General features: G+C 40.4%; 1 protein-coding gene across 5 annotated transcripts in view; it reads right to left on the bottom strand.

Annotated features, from left to right (window-relative positions):
- Vgll3 (vestigial like family member 3) overlaps nucleotides 1-10,396 on the bottom strand; it is a 42,729-nt gene extending 32,333 nt beyond the window's left edge. For 3 of the 5 annotated variants that reach the window (XM_051191734.1, XM_051191735.1, XM_051191738.1), the window contains exon 1: nucleotides 10,191-10,396. In XM_051191734.1, coding sequence (XP_051047691.1) covers nucleotides 10,191-10,316 — 126 coding nt within the window. In that variant the 5' untranslated portion in view covers nucleotides 10,317-10,396. Of the gene's footprint in view, nucleotides 1-9,852; nucleotides 9,971-10,190 lie in introns of those variants that run through there. The other 2 variants (XM_051191736.1, XM_051191737.1) reach the window with 1 other exon arrangement.
- Nucleotides 10,397-15,581: the final 5,185 nt, after the last annotated feature.

Genomic DNA, 15,581 nt, shown 5'->3' with positions numbered 1-15,581 from the left:
TTGCACATACCTCTTCCATTTCTTTATTGTTAGAATTATGTTAATTAGCCAAATAAAGGAAAGGGATTGTTTCACTGTGAGGTACCAGCAATTACCTCTGACATGAAATAAATTAAATACAAGCAGAATATTAAAAAGCTGTCAGACATAAATGAAAAAAAAGCCTTTGTAATAAGTGATGACAATCAAAAACTATCTCAAGATCAACTGCTAGCAGCTGGATTTAAACTATAGATTTTCAATCTAAGGTTTCACAGCTTTGTAAATGCTGCATAATTCATGTATTTTTTTCCTACCAACTATAGCTACCTACAAACAAATTAATATTTAAAATCTCATACTTATCCATGGGCAATTAGGCAGAAGTAAGCTAAGAATTATGTCAAAATAACCATCATTCATTTGTCAATGCACTCATTAATCAATTCTCTCCATTTTTACATTTCATACAGAAACAACGTATCTCTGCTTGTATAACTATGCATGACAAAAGATCTCTTTTTGACACTGTGGAAACTTGTACTTCAATCAAAAGTGATCGTATGATCTACCAACAACAGGACATACAAATGTTTATAATTCTACTTGTAGTTTCCCCCATATTTTACTCAAACTTTCATACTCTGTAATGAAACTATTTGAATATTTACACTTCTGACACATATTTAGTCTCAAGATATTCCTGCTTAAAGAAAGAGTTTCAAAATATATATATGTGGTGTGATAATTACAAAAACTGCTTCGTCTGACTTTGCATAAGTGTTGTAACTTAAATGACAGCAAGAAGGAAACAGAAGCACCTCATTTAAGCATTATTTGGCATATATGCTAGCGTTACAACACCTAATTCCTCATACTCGAGCGCCAACCACTTTCTGATACCCAAGGTTTGTGCCTCTTCTCTTAGAACATATTCCTCAGTGCACTGCAGCTATATTCTATTTGCACTCAGTCTTTATTCTCGCATGCTATTTCTCCTAGTGATATGTCATATAAACAAATCTTAAAGTTGAGATGAAATCTCAAAGCGTCAAAACATGGATTTACAGAATCAAGGTCAAAATGTCGCCTAGTTTGTATATTTTTCAAGAATACAATAACTTCCTACAATATATGCAAATATCTGGTAAGTATCTGTACGCGTCTTCCAAGAGATTGTGAAGAACTGTTACAGACCAGGCTGGAGAGAGAGCTTGGTGAGTAAACACTAGCCAAATAAGCATGAAGAGCTGAGTTTGGATTCCCCAGTGCCTGTGTAAAATCTGGGTGGGTTTAGTAATGAGTTTATAATCCCAGCACCAGGGAGGCAGTTACAGATCTTTGGAGCAAGCTGGCTGGACTAGAACAGCCAGATGGCAAACACGTGAGCCCTGGTTCATGCAATAGACCCTATCTCACCGTTTAAGGTGGACAGTAATGGAGGAAGACACTCAGATCCAACTTCTAACCTCCACACACACTTATGCATACATACAAGTGCCCACTTACACACATAATTCGAACATACATACACATTTGTATAACACACATACACCCACGTGTGTGCACAAGTGGGTTTAGGTAATACACGAATACGTTTCAGTGCTGCTGCACAGTAGAAGCCATTTTCCCCAGGTAATAAGATTCCACTTTAGTGAAACAATGAAGGGGTTAATAGCCAGAATGGAGGCCAGCTCACAAAGGAGGAAGGTAGAACAGGGAATGGAAGTTGGCTTAGGCAGTGAGAACCCTAGTGATCACCTCAGAGCCTGCCATCAGGCAAAACAGAAACAAACGTCAACAGGAATGTGCAGGGGAAGGATTTTGTCTGACAGGAGAAAGACTTCCAGGTCAGGAGCCAAATACCACTAACTCCCCAAGGCTCAAGCCACAAAATGCCAAGTGCTTATTGTGCGTGTGTGGAAAGTTTCTTCCTAAGGAAACAAAACTGCTTTAATGAATCACCGAAATCATTGGCTATTTAGCAAAATGTTCTGTAAAGAAAACAAAAATTCTACTGGCTATCTCCTTTAAATGAAGTGACTGTGTTGGGAAGAATGAAGGGGGGTAGGGAGGGTAGGAGGGAGGAAGGATAGGAGGGAGGGAGGGAAAGGTTAGATTCTGTAGAAAGAGCCACTGACCTATTTTTAAAAGAATTAAGTCCATAAAACCAACCCACTGATCTTTTATCCTTTTGAAAAGTTTACTTGTAAAACAGATATTGAAAAATATCTCAGAGATTTGTGGCTACTTCAGAAAATATGTGCTTCAGTGGGCTTAAGGAAAATACACCACAGAACTTCTCTATGTTAATCAAATTTTTCAACTAACTTTTATTCATTTGTGTGCATCTAAGTATGTGTGTGTGTGTGTGTGTGTGTGCTCATGAATGTGTGCCATAGTTTGTATGTGGAGATCAGAAAACATGTTGTAGGAGGTGGTGGATGCATAACATGAATGGAATTTAGGTCATGAGGCTTGGAGGTAAGTACCTGTAGATGCTAAGCCATCTCATGTTCCATCTATCTTTTGTTTCTCACATATGCACATATTTCCTACAGTGATTACTCATGATTTACAAATGTGAAAACTTCTTTCCATTGCTAGGATCACCTGACTAGTAACTGTTGTAGGATTAGAAATAATTTTTATGTGTCTACATGCCAGTGTATGTGAATCTCTACAAGATACATATTCTGACTGAAGAGACAAATAGAAGCGGACAGCATGGTATCATGTGTTGGCCAGGATAGTCTCCATCACATGTTCATTAGTGTAGTCTGCAGCATTTAGAAACAAAAATTAGAAACACCATCAAGCTGGGGCACTTGCCTAGAAGGCATGAAGCCCTAGGTTTGATCCCTGATACCACAAAGGGAAAATAGTTTTAGCTTAAAAATGGAAACATATCAAAGATATAGCTACAAAGTAACACAATAACCATACAATTGCCCTGAATGATAATGAACATTATTGTTTGTATGGACCATCCTTTTAGATAGATTTGTACTACACTTGTTTTCGATTTTTCTGGAAGTCCTATTTTGGAAATGTGAACCACCAAATCAGCCTGGAAGGAACAGTCAGTCATACTTCAAGATTCTGTGTTTGTTGTATTTTCTTATTTCCTTTTTCAATTATTTTCTTACTAGCAGAAAAGAGCAATCCAAAAGCATCATTACTCAACCTGATAAAAGTTAAAACACATAGCCCCCAAATAAATCCAGTCATTATCAAAAATCTAACCTACCCCCTCTAAGAATGAAAATTTTCTTGTTTTTACGATGTTCAAAAAATGTGCCACAGGCTTAGAAGCAATTTCAAAATTTGCATTCCCAAAATGTTTTAAACTATGAGCACATCATTAGGGAATGTGTTCTTTCTGAAAGCAACTACTTTGAATGAAACCAGTTTCTGATGTTAAAATTTCTGCTATATTTGTATAAACTTTTAACTAGGCTTAGAATATAATCTCCATTACAAGTATTTATCATTCATTCTTCCTTTCTCCTTTCTTTCTTTCTTTCCTACTTACTTACTTTCTTTGTGTCAGTAACTTTACAAATACTTAGATATGCAGAATGAGAAGTTCAGCCAGGGCTAGAGCTCAATCTGCTCCCACAGTAGGAAAACCCTTGCTAGGGAATCAATAAGTATGGATTGTCTCTGTAGTTTATCCCTGTGGTAAACTGTAGTATTTCAAAAATTTGAAAGTAAGACAAGCAAGGCAATAACATTAGGCTAACTACAAATGGTTTTCAACTTTCTATGGAGGTTCATTTAGAAAAAGAACACTAGAAATCAAAATGACAAAGACGACTTGACCAAAAGTAATTCCAAAAGTCTGAGCAAGTAACTGAACCTGGTAGCCCCTTGGCTGCCACTTCTGAAGATGGGGAATTAGACTTGATTAGTCTATAGGTCTCATAATAAATACGGGTACATATAATTAGGATACAGATTCTAATCAGCAACATGTTGGAACTCTAGACACATTCACCCTTGTTTGGTTCCCTGTATTGGCCACTCTTCTGATTTTACTGGATACTAGCCAAAACACAAAAGCTACAAGAGATGGAAATGTGATTTATTTCCAGCTGTGGGTCACCTAGCTCAACTCCTAGGAATTAGCTACGGTGCTTCTTTTATCTGTAGCAACATGAACAAGAAAGGATCAGTACATCTCTGCAGCCCTCCTCCCACCCTCAAAGAAAAGTGATTTGGCATCAACAGTGATATAGATGGAAGGAAAAAAAGACACCTGTTGAGTTTGGGTCATCTTTTCTTTCTGCTAAATCTGTAAGATGAGTGAAAAATAGCCGAGTTTCCCCAGTTCAGACTACACTTGTAAATTACTGGCATAAATTTAGAATCCACTGCACTATCTACAAATATGGCATTTATGAGTTGACCTAACAACAGCTGTGTGGGGCTAGCAGTTCAAGGCACTTTCTGGGTCTGCTTAAACGACTGTCAGAGCACAAAACCAGCTGTTTAAAGAGTTGCCTTTTGCTGTCTCTAGGTTTAGGGAGTAACCCTCCATGGGGGATGTGCCTGCAAGGTCCTTTTGTGCACCAGGAATACATCCTGGTTCCACTGTCTGAGGTCCCTTAGACTGCTCAGGCCTTCTAGCTGAGACCCATATTCAGGGGGTCTGAGTCAGTCACATGCTAGGTTCCCAGCTAGTGGAGGGGGGTGGTGTGCATGTGGGGTGGAACACATGAAAAGAGGAAGGGAGGGAGGGTAGGAGGGAGGGAGAGGGAACTGGGATCGATATGCAAAATAAAAATAATTAATTAATTAAAAAAATAAAAGAGTTGCATTTTGAAATACTCACAACAGAGCCTTGCCCAAAATGACTGCCTTTGTGGGATCTCATCTACTACAGCGTGCTAGTTTTTCAAATGAAAATATTTAGGACATCCATCTATAGACAACACTTTAAAACAAACAAACAAAAAAACCCTCTGCTGCTGGTTGCACACAGTCTGAGGTTTAAAAACAAACAACAACAAAAAACAAAAAAATCCACTGGAAACAGGGCCTGTGGGGGATGAGATCCAGCTCAGCAGCAAGTTTTGGAATGAATAGCCTTCTACCTGACAATTTGACTTCAGGACCTGCCCTAGGCATCACGTGCATAATTGCTTTTGTCTCTTGGGAAATTCTCTCTGCACAGATGGTCCAAAGGGTTAGTTAAGTGTCTCACCTGCCGTACTGGAAAGAAATCTTCAGCAAAGGAACAGGGCTTCCTCTCTGAACACCACCCCCCTTGAAGCGAGTCCTCCCTACACCATGCACCATGCCAAGCTTTGTGGAGAGTCTACCAAGCACTGGGCTGGGTGAAGTGGTGCTTCTTGCACATTGGACAAATTCTTTTTATTAACTTTCTAACCATCCCTTTTCCTCGTGGTTGACTTCTAGGTGGATACACCCTCACTCTGTGAGCCTCTGGACATCAGTGCCACCCTCTCTGGTATCACTGTCATCATCTCCATTCTGAATCACTGGTTTGTCCAAACTTTGGTTACTTTCATGCTTAACCGTTTCTGCCTCTGACTTCTTTTTGTTGCGAAGTTACTAAGAACATGAAACTCCGGACAACTTAAGCTCCTAAGACTCTGCTGTCGAGTTAATTTGTGTATCATGGAATTACAGAGGCTGTGCTTTTTCAAAGGAGCCCTGCCTAAATCCTTACAAATATACTTAAGTCCCTGCTTTCAGTTACAAGAAAATTAAATCATCAGCCTTAAATAATTTGACTGTGCAATGAAACTATTTAGGTTAAAACTGAGTACTTCCCGCTGAATGAATCTAACGTTATGTTTGAATAGCAATAAAACTGAGGTACATAAATATGGTATGGGATGCATTTGATTTTAAATTAACAAATGTTCATTTGCTAGGTAGGTACACAGTTTCTTTAAAAAAATAAAATAAAAGCATGTAACACGGAGAGCAAAAGTCATTAGCACAATACAACGATTTGCAAAGAGGCTTTGGCATTTCTAAACTTTAAAAAGTACACTACCAAGGACTTGGAAAGAATATCAAGCTCCAAGGCCAAAGAATCTATTGCATATTAATCTTCTTTACAAAAAAAAAAAAATCAAACAACAACAACAAAAAAAAGTTGATTGTGGTACTGAAAACAAACATTAACCTGGTGTGTAATGAAGGGGAAATGCTTGGGAAACTGAATGATGTGGTAAAAGGGTGTTACTCCAGGAAAAGAGATCTGCTGGTCCTGATTCCGTTACCAATGAGTACAGACATTTTAGCCAGGAATTCCAACCCCATGGGCCTGAATTTTCCCATTTATAATATGTTCCCCACCCTCCCATGTGAGAAACAGAATCTCAGAGTAATTTTGTGACTTAACTAAGGTAGCAGAAAACAGACAATGAGTTTCAAAAATGCCTCATAAACATTACTGGAGTTTTGCCTCCCAAAGAAACATTTATTTTTCTCCCTCTCCCTCCCTTTTTTAAGAGATGGCCTGTGTGTGTTACCACCCAGCTGCTATCTTTGAAGAAGAGAGAGTGAACATGTTCTAGCTTACACGAATCTGAAAATGACCATTAAAAATCTATGTATTTATGGAAATTCAGCTACCTCTCTGTGTTGTTTCATGTGAGAACCTGACATTTAGTATATTCCTAATTTAACATTCTTAATATGGGAGGGATTTAGACAACAGACTAGACAGCCTTTAAGATGAGAAGTCCATTGGGTATGTAGGGAATCTATGATTTCATATTGTTGCCCTCAATTTTTCCTGACACGTATTTCGAAACTTTGTACTGTTTCCTACTGTCACTGGTAGAATACAAGCGCATTCCTTTCTGTTCACGTTCTGCAGTGTCATCAGCCTCAGAGCATGTGCTGAGACTGAGTCAAGGCTTCTCCCAGGGAGAGATGGAAGAGGGCTGTCTGGGGGCTATGGGAGATGATGAGGCTAGGGGCTAGGCTGTTCAGGATCTCTCACCAAGTTCCGGCTCTGCAAAGTTCACTAGAAGATTGGAGCCCAGCACACAGTTTCTAGGAGTTAACTTCATGGATCATAAATTTACTCTTCAGACATTTGCAGATTAGTTTGATTAGTTTAACTGTAGAAAGATATTGCAGGGAAGCCACTATGTGTGGATTACTAGGTTTTTAAAACATTCATCTGCTACCTGCCTGCACCTACAATACATTCAATCAAAAACCTAAGCTTAAAACTTTCAGGTGTACAGGGAAAGCTGGTGGTACATACAACTGGAAAACAAAGTTCTTTCATTTGTAAACTAATTTTCAGAGAGGGAAAATGCACCCATGCTTAAGACCAATAATAATGAATTATTTTGATATACTGATTTGTAAGAACTTCAAAGGGAGAGAGTGTATATGTATTTTAGTGGTATACTGCTTGCCTAACACATGTGAGAATCCGCATTTGATCCCCTTTCCTTCCAGAAAACAAAACAAAACAAAAAACCAAACAAAAAAAAAAAAAAAAAAAAAACCACCCCCGTTTTGGGGAGAGAGAACAGCTAAGAGATACTACAACTGCATGCAGAAACAGCATGATATTTCTACATCTTCCCATCCGGCACCTACTATGTGGATAACTATTAAGATTTTTGGATTACACTGTCAATTTTTGTTTCTTTTCTTTTTTCCTCCTCAACAAATCAAATGTTTGGTTTGTTTTTGCTTTTGTTTTATTTTTGTCTTAATGCAAGAAGAGTTGTAGCCCTCATTTTTGTCTCCCAAACAAGATGCTATTATAGGGGTCAAACCCCTTGTACGGCAAAAAACAACCTTCATGGATAATAATGATAAAACCTTATGGAATGCAAAAAACAACCAAAATATGTATTCTCAGATGACTGCATTAGGGCCTAGCCAATAGTCCCACTTCACCCACGCACTGCATAGTCTAAAAATGTTGTCAGGCTGATAAGAATTTCCTGACTTACTCTTTCTTCCAATAGAAAATATAGGTCATCAAAATAAACTCTGACAGTAAAAGAACAGTAGTGACACAGTTGACTCTCTTTAGTCCACCGGCTAATAATAATCACATAGTTTATTTACCAGAAAAAAAATTTGAATATCAAGTAAGCTAATTAGCCAGAGAAGTAAAGAAATTTCTATGTACACCTTTCAAACTAAATCCTTCCAGTAGACTCAGCCAAACAGCTACTTAAAGAATGTCTATAGAAGTTCCGAATATAACAGAAGCTCACCATTGTGTAACTTCTCAACACAGACAGGTTAGACTCTTTTTGTGTCTTATTTTTAATTCAATTGTCAGCTTGTTGATAGTTTTCGCAAAAGAATGGAATTTGGGGTTGAATCTTAGGGACATCACAAAATAAGATAAAGTACTTGGAGTCAGTCATCACTGAAAACTATCTTTCAAAATTAGTGGATTAGTGGCTTTTAAGTTGTCTAATAAAGACTTTGATTTTTTTTTTTTTTTAGCTGAAAGAGTATTATAATTTTGGCCTCTACTATGGACACCTATTTTAATGGAATTGATTTTATAATTTATAAGAGATGTTATTCACAAGCTCTACTGCTCCTTGCTTTTTTCAGAAGAGAAAGTTATCTCTCTGAATATTTAGAAACATCTCAGTCAGTTGCTCATCCACATTCCAACTGATAATTGAAGGCCTCTACAGCATCAGAGATGGAGCAAAGGGTGCTTCTTGCACAGCTGGGTGTTAGTAAGATCCAAGGTCTCTTTGCCTTGCTTGAACCTACAATAGTACTATTTTGGATATGTCAAAGCAAACATGAGCAGCCAAAATGTTTTCAATTGTCACCCCTGACCACAAAATAGAAAAGTACTTGCCCATCTCTCCCATCAAAGGTCATTTTGCTTTGAAACGGTAAAGCTGTCGAATATTAAGTAAATACAATAATTAATACTAGCAAGAAAGTGGGCTCTTCTATCTTGTGTCCCACTGGTCTTCATTAAGACGGAGCTGTTTAATGGTGAGTCCTGGACTTGCACCCTTTCAGAATTAGCTGAATTTGACAGCCACTACATTTTAAACAGAGAGCAATCGTCTCTTTTCCAGAGAGTAGCCCTGTGCTTCTTGAAAAGGGACAGAGGCAAAGGAAAAACAGGAATTCAAAGGTCAGAGTCCTCCCAGGGCCAAACCCTGAAGGCCAGAATAAAACATACAGTTCCTAAGAAATGAAAACAAGACAATAAATTCCATAAATCGTTATTTTCTAACTATATCTAGCTGTGTTTTTAAGTTTCAATGAAATCAGCCTACTCTAATTGCCATAGTCCAAGGACTCTGTTTCAGCACAGTCCCTTGCCACATGCACGTTTTACTGCTTTTAAGGTAGTGGCTAACTAAATTTTGGTGAACTTGCTATGTGGCCACAGAGTAATACTCAAGGATCCCTAGTGTCAAACTTTCCAGTGTCTACACTTTCTTGTCATCCTCCAGACACCAGGTCTTTTTTACTGACATATTCAATGTCTTGGCTGGGTGGGGCCCAAGCATGCCGAGACTCAAGGCTACCTCTGGGCTGAGAAACACAGGTCTGCTGATGGACACCACCGACAAGCTCTGTGCTTCGTTGGGAACAGAAAATGAATGAAGAGTCTTTCAGGCCACCCGTCATCTAAATCACAGCCCCAGGGAGAAAGGCATCAGCTAAGTTCCAGAAACACTGAATGTGTCTTCTATCAGACCAGAGTTCCCCCATTCAAGTCCCAGAATGATAATTTTGTGAGCTAACTGCTCAGGTAACTAACTTCTGCTACCTCAGTGGCCCACCTTCTAGTCTTAATCCAGAAAACGCTGGAATACTCTCCACTTGCCCAAGGAAACAAAGTATTCAGGTAAAAAGTTTACTCACACAGTCCTAAGACAGACAGATGCCTTTGGTGAGCTTCAGAGAACTGAGTCCTAAGGACCGGCGCACTAGGAGCAACAGCCTCTGAGTCCAGGTGACACAGCTCAAAGAAGCCCCCAGGCCAGGTATAGCCTCTCCAGGAATCCCAGCCCTGCCACCCGCAGTCCTGCCCTTCTATCTTTTTTTATTCTCTCTCTGTCTCTCTCTCTTCCCTTGTCTCCCCGCAGGTCCCAGAGCATCTTCCGTGCCTCGGGTCCCGGCGGGACAGGACTGGAGCCCCACAACCGATACCGGGTGCCCCTCGTCCCCGCCCCCGGAAGGCTGCCCGGCTGGTGACTCACCTGCTGGCCAGGTTGGGACGCCGGATGATAGCAGGCTGTGGGGCAGGTTGCAGCAGCCACGGGGTTGGGCAGATACTGGGGCGCTCCATACGGCTGCGGGTGATACATCACCTCCGCACAACTCATGGCAGCGGGGCCAGCGGCGGCCCCGGAGTCGCCGGCGTTCTACGCGCTGGCGCGAGGGGCGCCACCGCCACCGCCGCCGCCGCCGCAGCTGCTGTCCGCGTCGCTGCTCCTGCTGCTACTGCGGCGAAGGCGGGTCCTCGGCGGCCTCGGGCTCCACGCCGGGAGCGAGCTCGGGAGGGGTTGGCAATCAGCGGCGGCCCATGCGCGGGCACCTTCATTTTCAGCCCCTCCGGGTGCCCCCTCCGCTCGCGCTTATATAGCGACGGGACGACGCTGCCCCCCGCCCTGCCGCAGGAGCATGACAGCGCTGGGCTCAGTCGCAGGCGGCGGCACCCGTGGCAGCAGCATATACCGCAGCGACAGTTGCAGCCACAGCAGCAGCCGAGTCCCCAATCCAGCTGCCCCGGGAGCGGGGCGATGCTTTGCATACACACAATGCACGCCAGGGGCTCGTCCTATCACCAGCGCCGGCGGCTGGGCGAGGACCGGGAGGCGGGGGCAGGGGAGCCCGGAATGTGGGGAGGCGGGGAGTTTCCCTCCCTAACTCTCAGGAGCAGTTTATCTGCAAAGTTCCCCCAACTTCAGTCCACAGCGGGCATGTCGCCCAGCAGGGGGACCCTGGGGAGGGTGGCTGCGGATTGGAGCGAAGTTTGCAGCCCTCTCCGCCCCAGGGCGAGAGCTGATGGTGGGAGGAGATTGGTATGCGAGAGGCTCCGCGCCCACAGAACTCCGCGGGTCCCCACCCAGTCTCGGTCACCTGGCCACTGGGCCAGGGTTGCCCAAGTCCTAGGAGTTTTGTTTTCATGGAGCATCAACTCGGTTGATGATTGCACAAGATCAAAGGAAATCCAAAATAGTTATTAAACAAACCAGGGTTAAAATACAGAATTAGTCCCAACATTAAAAATAAACCAAAGTGAAAGTTAACATTGCCTTGAGTGCCCACAGGTCAGCAATAGGTAGTTCCCTCGCAGCATCTTCAATGGGAAGGCACATCTTGGTGGCTAGTCATTCTCTTAGGATGTACATCCTTTCCTGGCATTTACTGACTGGTTTGAATGCAGCAAGAGAAAGTAATTGGCTACTTGACTTGGCTACGATTTAAAGGTGTTGCTTATATGCAAATGGGTTGAAACATGCAGAATGAAATAAAAAAAAACTCTATTTCTAAGAATATTATTATACTTCAGTATAATTATAAAGTCTAACTCAACCTTTCCCTCTCTTGACAAACAGAAAATTCGGTAACAGAGACCAAAAAGCATGTTCTTTTTCAGAGGAAATGTCACATTGAATATCAAATGTATTAATGTTGCCATAGAGCAACACACACACACACACACACACACACACACACACACACACCAAGCTATTTGTGATGATTATATATGTGTACATAGCTATACCGCACGTGTATAAACGATAATGGCTCTAATGGGTACTTTTGCTTTCCCATAACGGACGTTCTCCATCTATTCATTATTAACTGAAACTTAAAATACAATTTATTAAGAGTTTGTGTAGTTCACTTTAAACCGTGATCTTTCTGGTGGGAGACCATTGCTATGTAGGCGATAAAGAAGAACTTGCTTTATATGTTTATAACTACTTTGTCCAAGTTGATATACCCTGGTTAGGCCTTTTTCCTGTGACGCACACTCATTCGATTAGCCTCTGTCCAGCCAGCTCCACCTGGCACAGAGTCATAAGAACATCCATCTACCCACATCCCAATTTGCATCCATCTACTGACATCCCAATCTGAGCTTCTATTTTTCGTGTCTATTATAAATATTGAAACCCCTACCTCTCAGTTGAAGTGGGAATCTCCCAACATCCCCCATTCTCATAGTGCCTCCTCACAGAGTTAACCTTTAGGACATCTTAAATTTTCTGTTTCTTCTATTGCTCTTCCTCTCCTGCTTATATCTGTTACTATAAATCTTAGCTCACTTAGTCCCCTTCATTCAGGCTCTTGGGTGAGGCTCATTACTAATTGCTCAGACCCATGGTCAAACATCTTCTGGCTCACTCTTCAGGACCTTTATTCCCAGAATGATCTTCCATACTTGCTAATGCTTTCCAGTTCTTATAGGATCCTTGTCTTAAAATAGTCAATGCTGACCAGTTTTAATATCTCCCCATCCCAACTACAGCTGCTTCAGTGCAGGAACATGGAACTTTTACCTCTGAATGTCCAAAATGTAATGGTTGGCTTAATAAGCATCTATTATATAAGGTATTTAAAACAGAAAAAGGCTCAGTAATTTATAAATTAGTGAGAGGTCAAAGGGCATATGGGACCAATGAAGATGATACTGTGGAGCATGCTTTCAGATTGTTTGGGTTTTCTATTATGTGGAAAATGAGAAATTTCTTATATTATGAGAAATTTCAAGGCCAAGAGGACAAAGTGACTGGAATATAGCAAAAAGCTTGTGCAATGAAGGGTATCTTTACTTCAAGGTCAGACATCCTGTTCAACAATCTTAACAGCTCCAACTTTTACTGTAACACCGTGGTGTATCTTGGCAATTAGTTTTTGTAAACTCATATGTTAAATATCTGTCTCTTCCACAGAGCAACTGCACAAACTGATCAACCCCAAAATTGAGATTTAAAGATGTTCAGTTGTGTACGCTTACTAATAATATAAAACCAGTACTCGTTATAAACTGCTGTGTCTTCCATGTGCTTTAGTGTGTGCGGTGGTGAGAATAAAAATGGCCGACATACACTCACATGTTATGAGTGTTTAGTCACTAGTGGAACTCTTTGAAAGAATTAGAAGGATTAAGAAAAGCAGACCTTTAGGGCAAAGCATGTCACTGGGATTGGACTTTGAGATTTCAAAAGTCCATGCCACGTCCAGTCCCTCTATTGGCCTACGGATTAGGATGTAGCTTTCAACTACTGCTCCAACATCATGCCTGCCAGCATACCACAATGCTCCCCACCTTGATAATAATGGACTAAACCTCTAAAACTGTAAGCAAGTTCCCAATTAAATACTTCCATTTTAAAGAATTATCATGGTCACGGTGTCCCTTCACGGCAATAGAACACTGACTCAAAACAGTGAGCTATAAATATTCATCACGGGAAAGGATACTTTTTGGTCCTAAAGAAAGGTCATGTGTTGGATGTGTTTCCCAAATATTCTTGCAAGGAAGTAACTTTTTCTATTTTTCTAGTGATACCAGTGAAAATTAGTATAAAAGTAAATTATGACCAGAAATAGAATGTAGACAAAGAATGGACAGAGAAGTGAGAAAGAAAAAGAATTTAAGCAAAAACTATAGTCTTCACTGGCCTGCTAATTAAAAAAAAAAAAAAAAAAAAAAAAAAAAGGTGATTCCTGCTAAGGAGTGCTAAGAGTCATCAGTCTGTAAGAGTTTGTTTCATAGGTCTGATGGGGGTCTTCTGAGGGGGTTGGAAGAGGCCTATAACTTTGAGTGCATGGTTTAACTGCTTCTTATCATCACACAAATCAGATACTGAAATAAATAAAATGTGTATAATTTACATGCCCGTGTACATTAAAGATGCCCACACATATTCACACATGTTAATTTAAGCAAACACATGAAGAAATAAAAACATACAAATCTGGCTTATGATATAGGCAGGATAATGGCATGAAGCATTTGTGAGTAGTCATTCAGAAAAGAGAATTCAGCCTGGTCACTGGAGCACAGATTTTCACCACTATTATTTAAAGGCATCATAATTAGATTAAAAACAACACTGGATAGAATGTGAACATATGGACTTCTAGCTAATTATGCTCTGCATAGTTTACAGTTCTGCTTCTTCACCTTCTACAGGCATTACTCTTCTCCTTGAATACTGATGTAGAATCCCATCCCAGCTATGTAAATTTTCCCAGCCTTTCTACATCCCAGACACTGTAGTTCTCATAAAAGATAAATGACTGTAATCTTTCTGGGTTAAGCTTTATTGAATATCTGGGAATTTTTTAGCTGGATCTTAGTGAGACAAATCCCAAAACAAATTTGAGAAGGAGAGGTAAATTATAGTGGATTTTCCCAATATCTCTTGGGACAAACCAGCATAAAGAGTAGGGGAACATTTTGTCTGAGTAATGACAACCAGGCCTGCCCTATTTGATAGGTCACATAGGCTTGGAACATGACCTACTGCTGCCTTGGTCTCAATGGTTGTCAATACCATGCTTAACTAGACATAGCAAAGGGAAGTTAAGATTGTAGGTTATTAGTCTGCTAATGAATAGATTCTAAATAAGAGGATAACCCTGAACATCTCCCTCAGAAGAGGGAGGCAGGAGATCGGAGTTAATGTCAGATCCATTAAAAGTAAGGAAAAAACACTCCAGATATAGTCACTAACTTTGAAGATAGAATGGACTCAAGAGTCCTGCAGAAGCTGCAATGGAAAAGAAAAGGACTTTCCTAAAATATCCTGAAGGAATGGAGCCATGCTCTGGACATCTAACCTCTGAAATAGGAAATAATAAGCATGAAGTATTTGAGGTTGCTATGTTCAGAGTGATTGGTTGTATTGGCAATGGGAAAATAATATAATGGTTTCAGGAAGCAGGAGATGCTTGAAGGGATGGCCATAGATGGGCACAATAACAAAAGGACTGGTAAGGGGAACTCTAAAGATTAGAGGACAAGGAGGCACTGCCTTTGCCCGGTCTAAGAGTGCTGAAATCACAACAATGGTAGAGAAATAAAAAATTGTATATAAAATAAACACTATCCTTCATGCCACATGCCTTAGTAGACCTCTTTAATGGTCAGAAACTAATAGAATTCTCCATTAATTTCTGTCCTTCTTCTGTGAAGAAGGATTATCTGTCTTCTTCACCATTCCCTTATCTTCCATGTTCAGTTTCTGTACTTTTTCTATTTCCATTTACTCTTCTACAACATCTCACTACCACATGTGTAATGTTATCAGTAATGGATGCATTGACAAACATAGAGTTCAATGTTTGAATCCCATCTAAACTGATGCTTCATCGATACTGATATAAAAAAGTAATCTATCCTTACATTTATCTTTCCCTCATGTACTTCCATGACATTCTCTTGCCTTACTCTGTTTTCTTACATGTTGCTATTCTTCCTCAGTTTCTTTTGCAGGTTACTATTTTATTTTGGGTGATCATTGTGCATTTGTTTTAAATTAACATTGAAACCCTCCTCACTTTATGAAAATGAACTGATATACAATTACCATATTCCCACAAGTACAGCCCATCAATCAATATCTAAT

This window comes from Phodopus roborovskii, unplaced genomic scaffold (genome assembly GCF_943737965.1).
Source record: "Phodopus roborovskii unplaced genomic scaffold, PHOROB, whole genome shotgun sequence".
NCBI classification, from domain to species: Eukaryota; Metazoa; Chordata; class Mammalia; order Rodentia; family Cricetidae; genus Phodopus; species Phodopus roborovskii.
The sequence above is the reverse complement of the archived record's forward strand: the minus strand, read 5'-3'. Positions and strand labels throughout refer to the sequence as shown.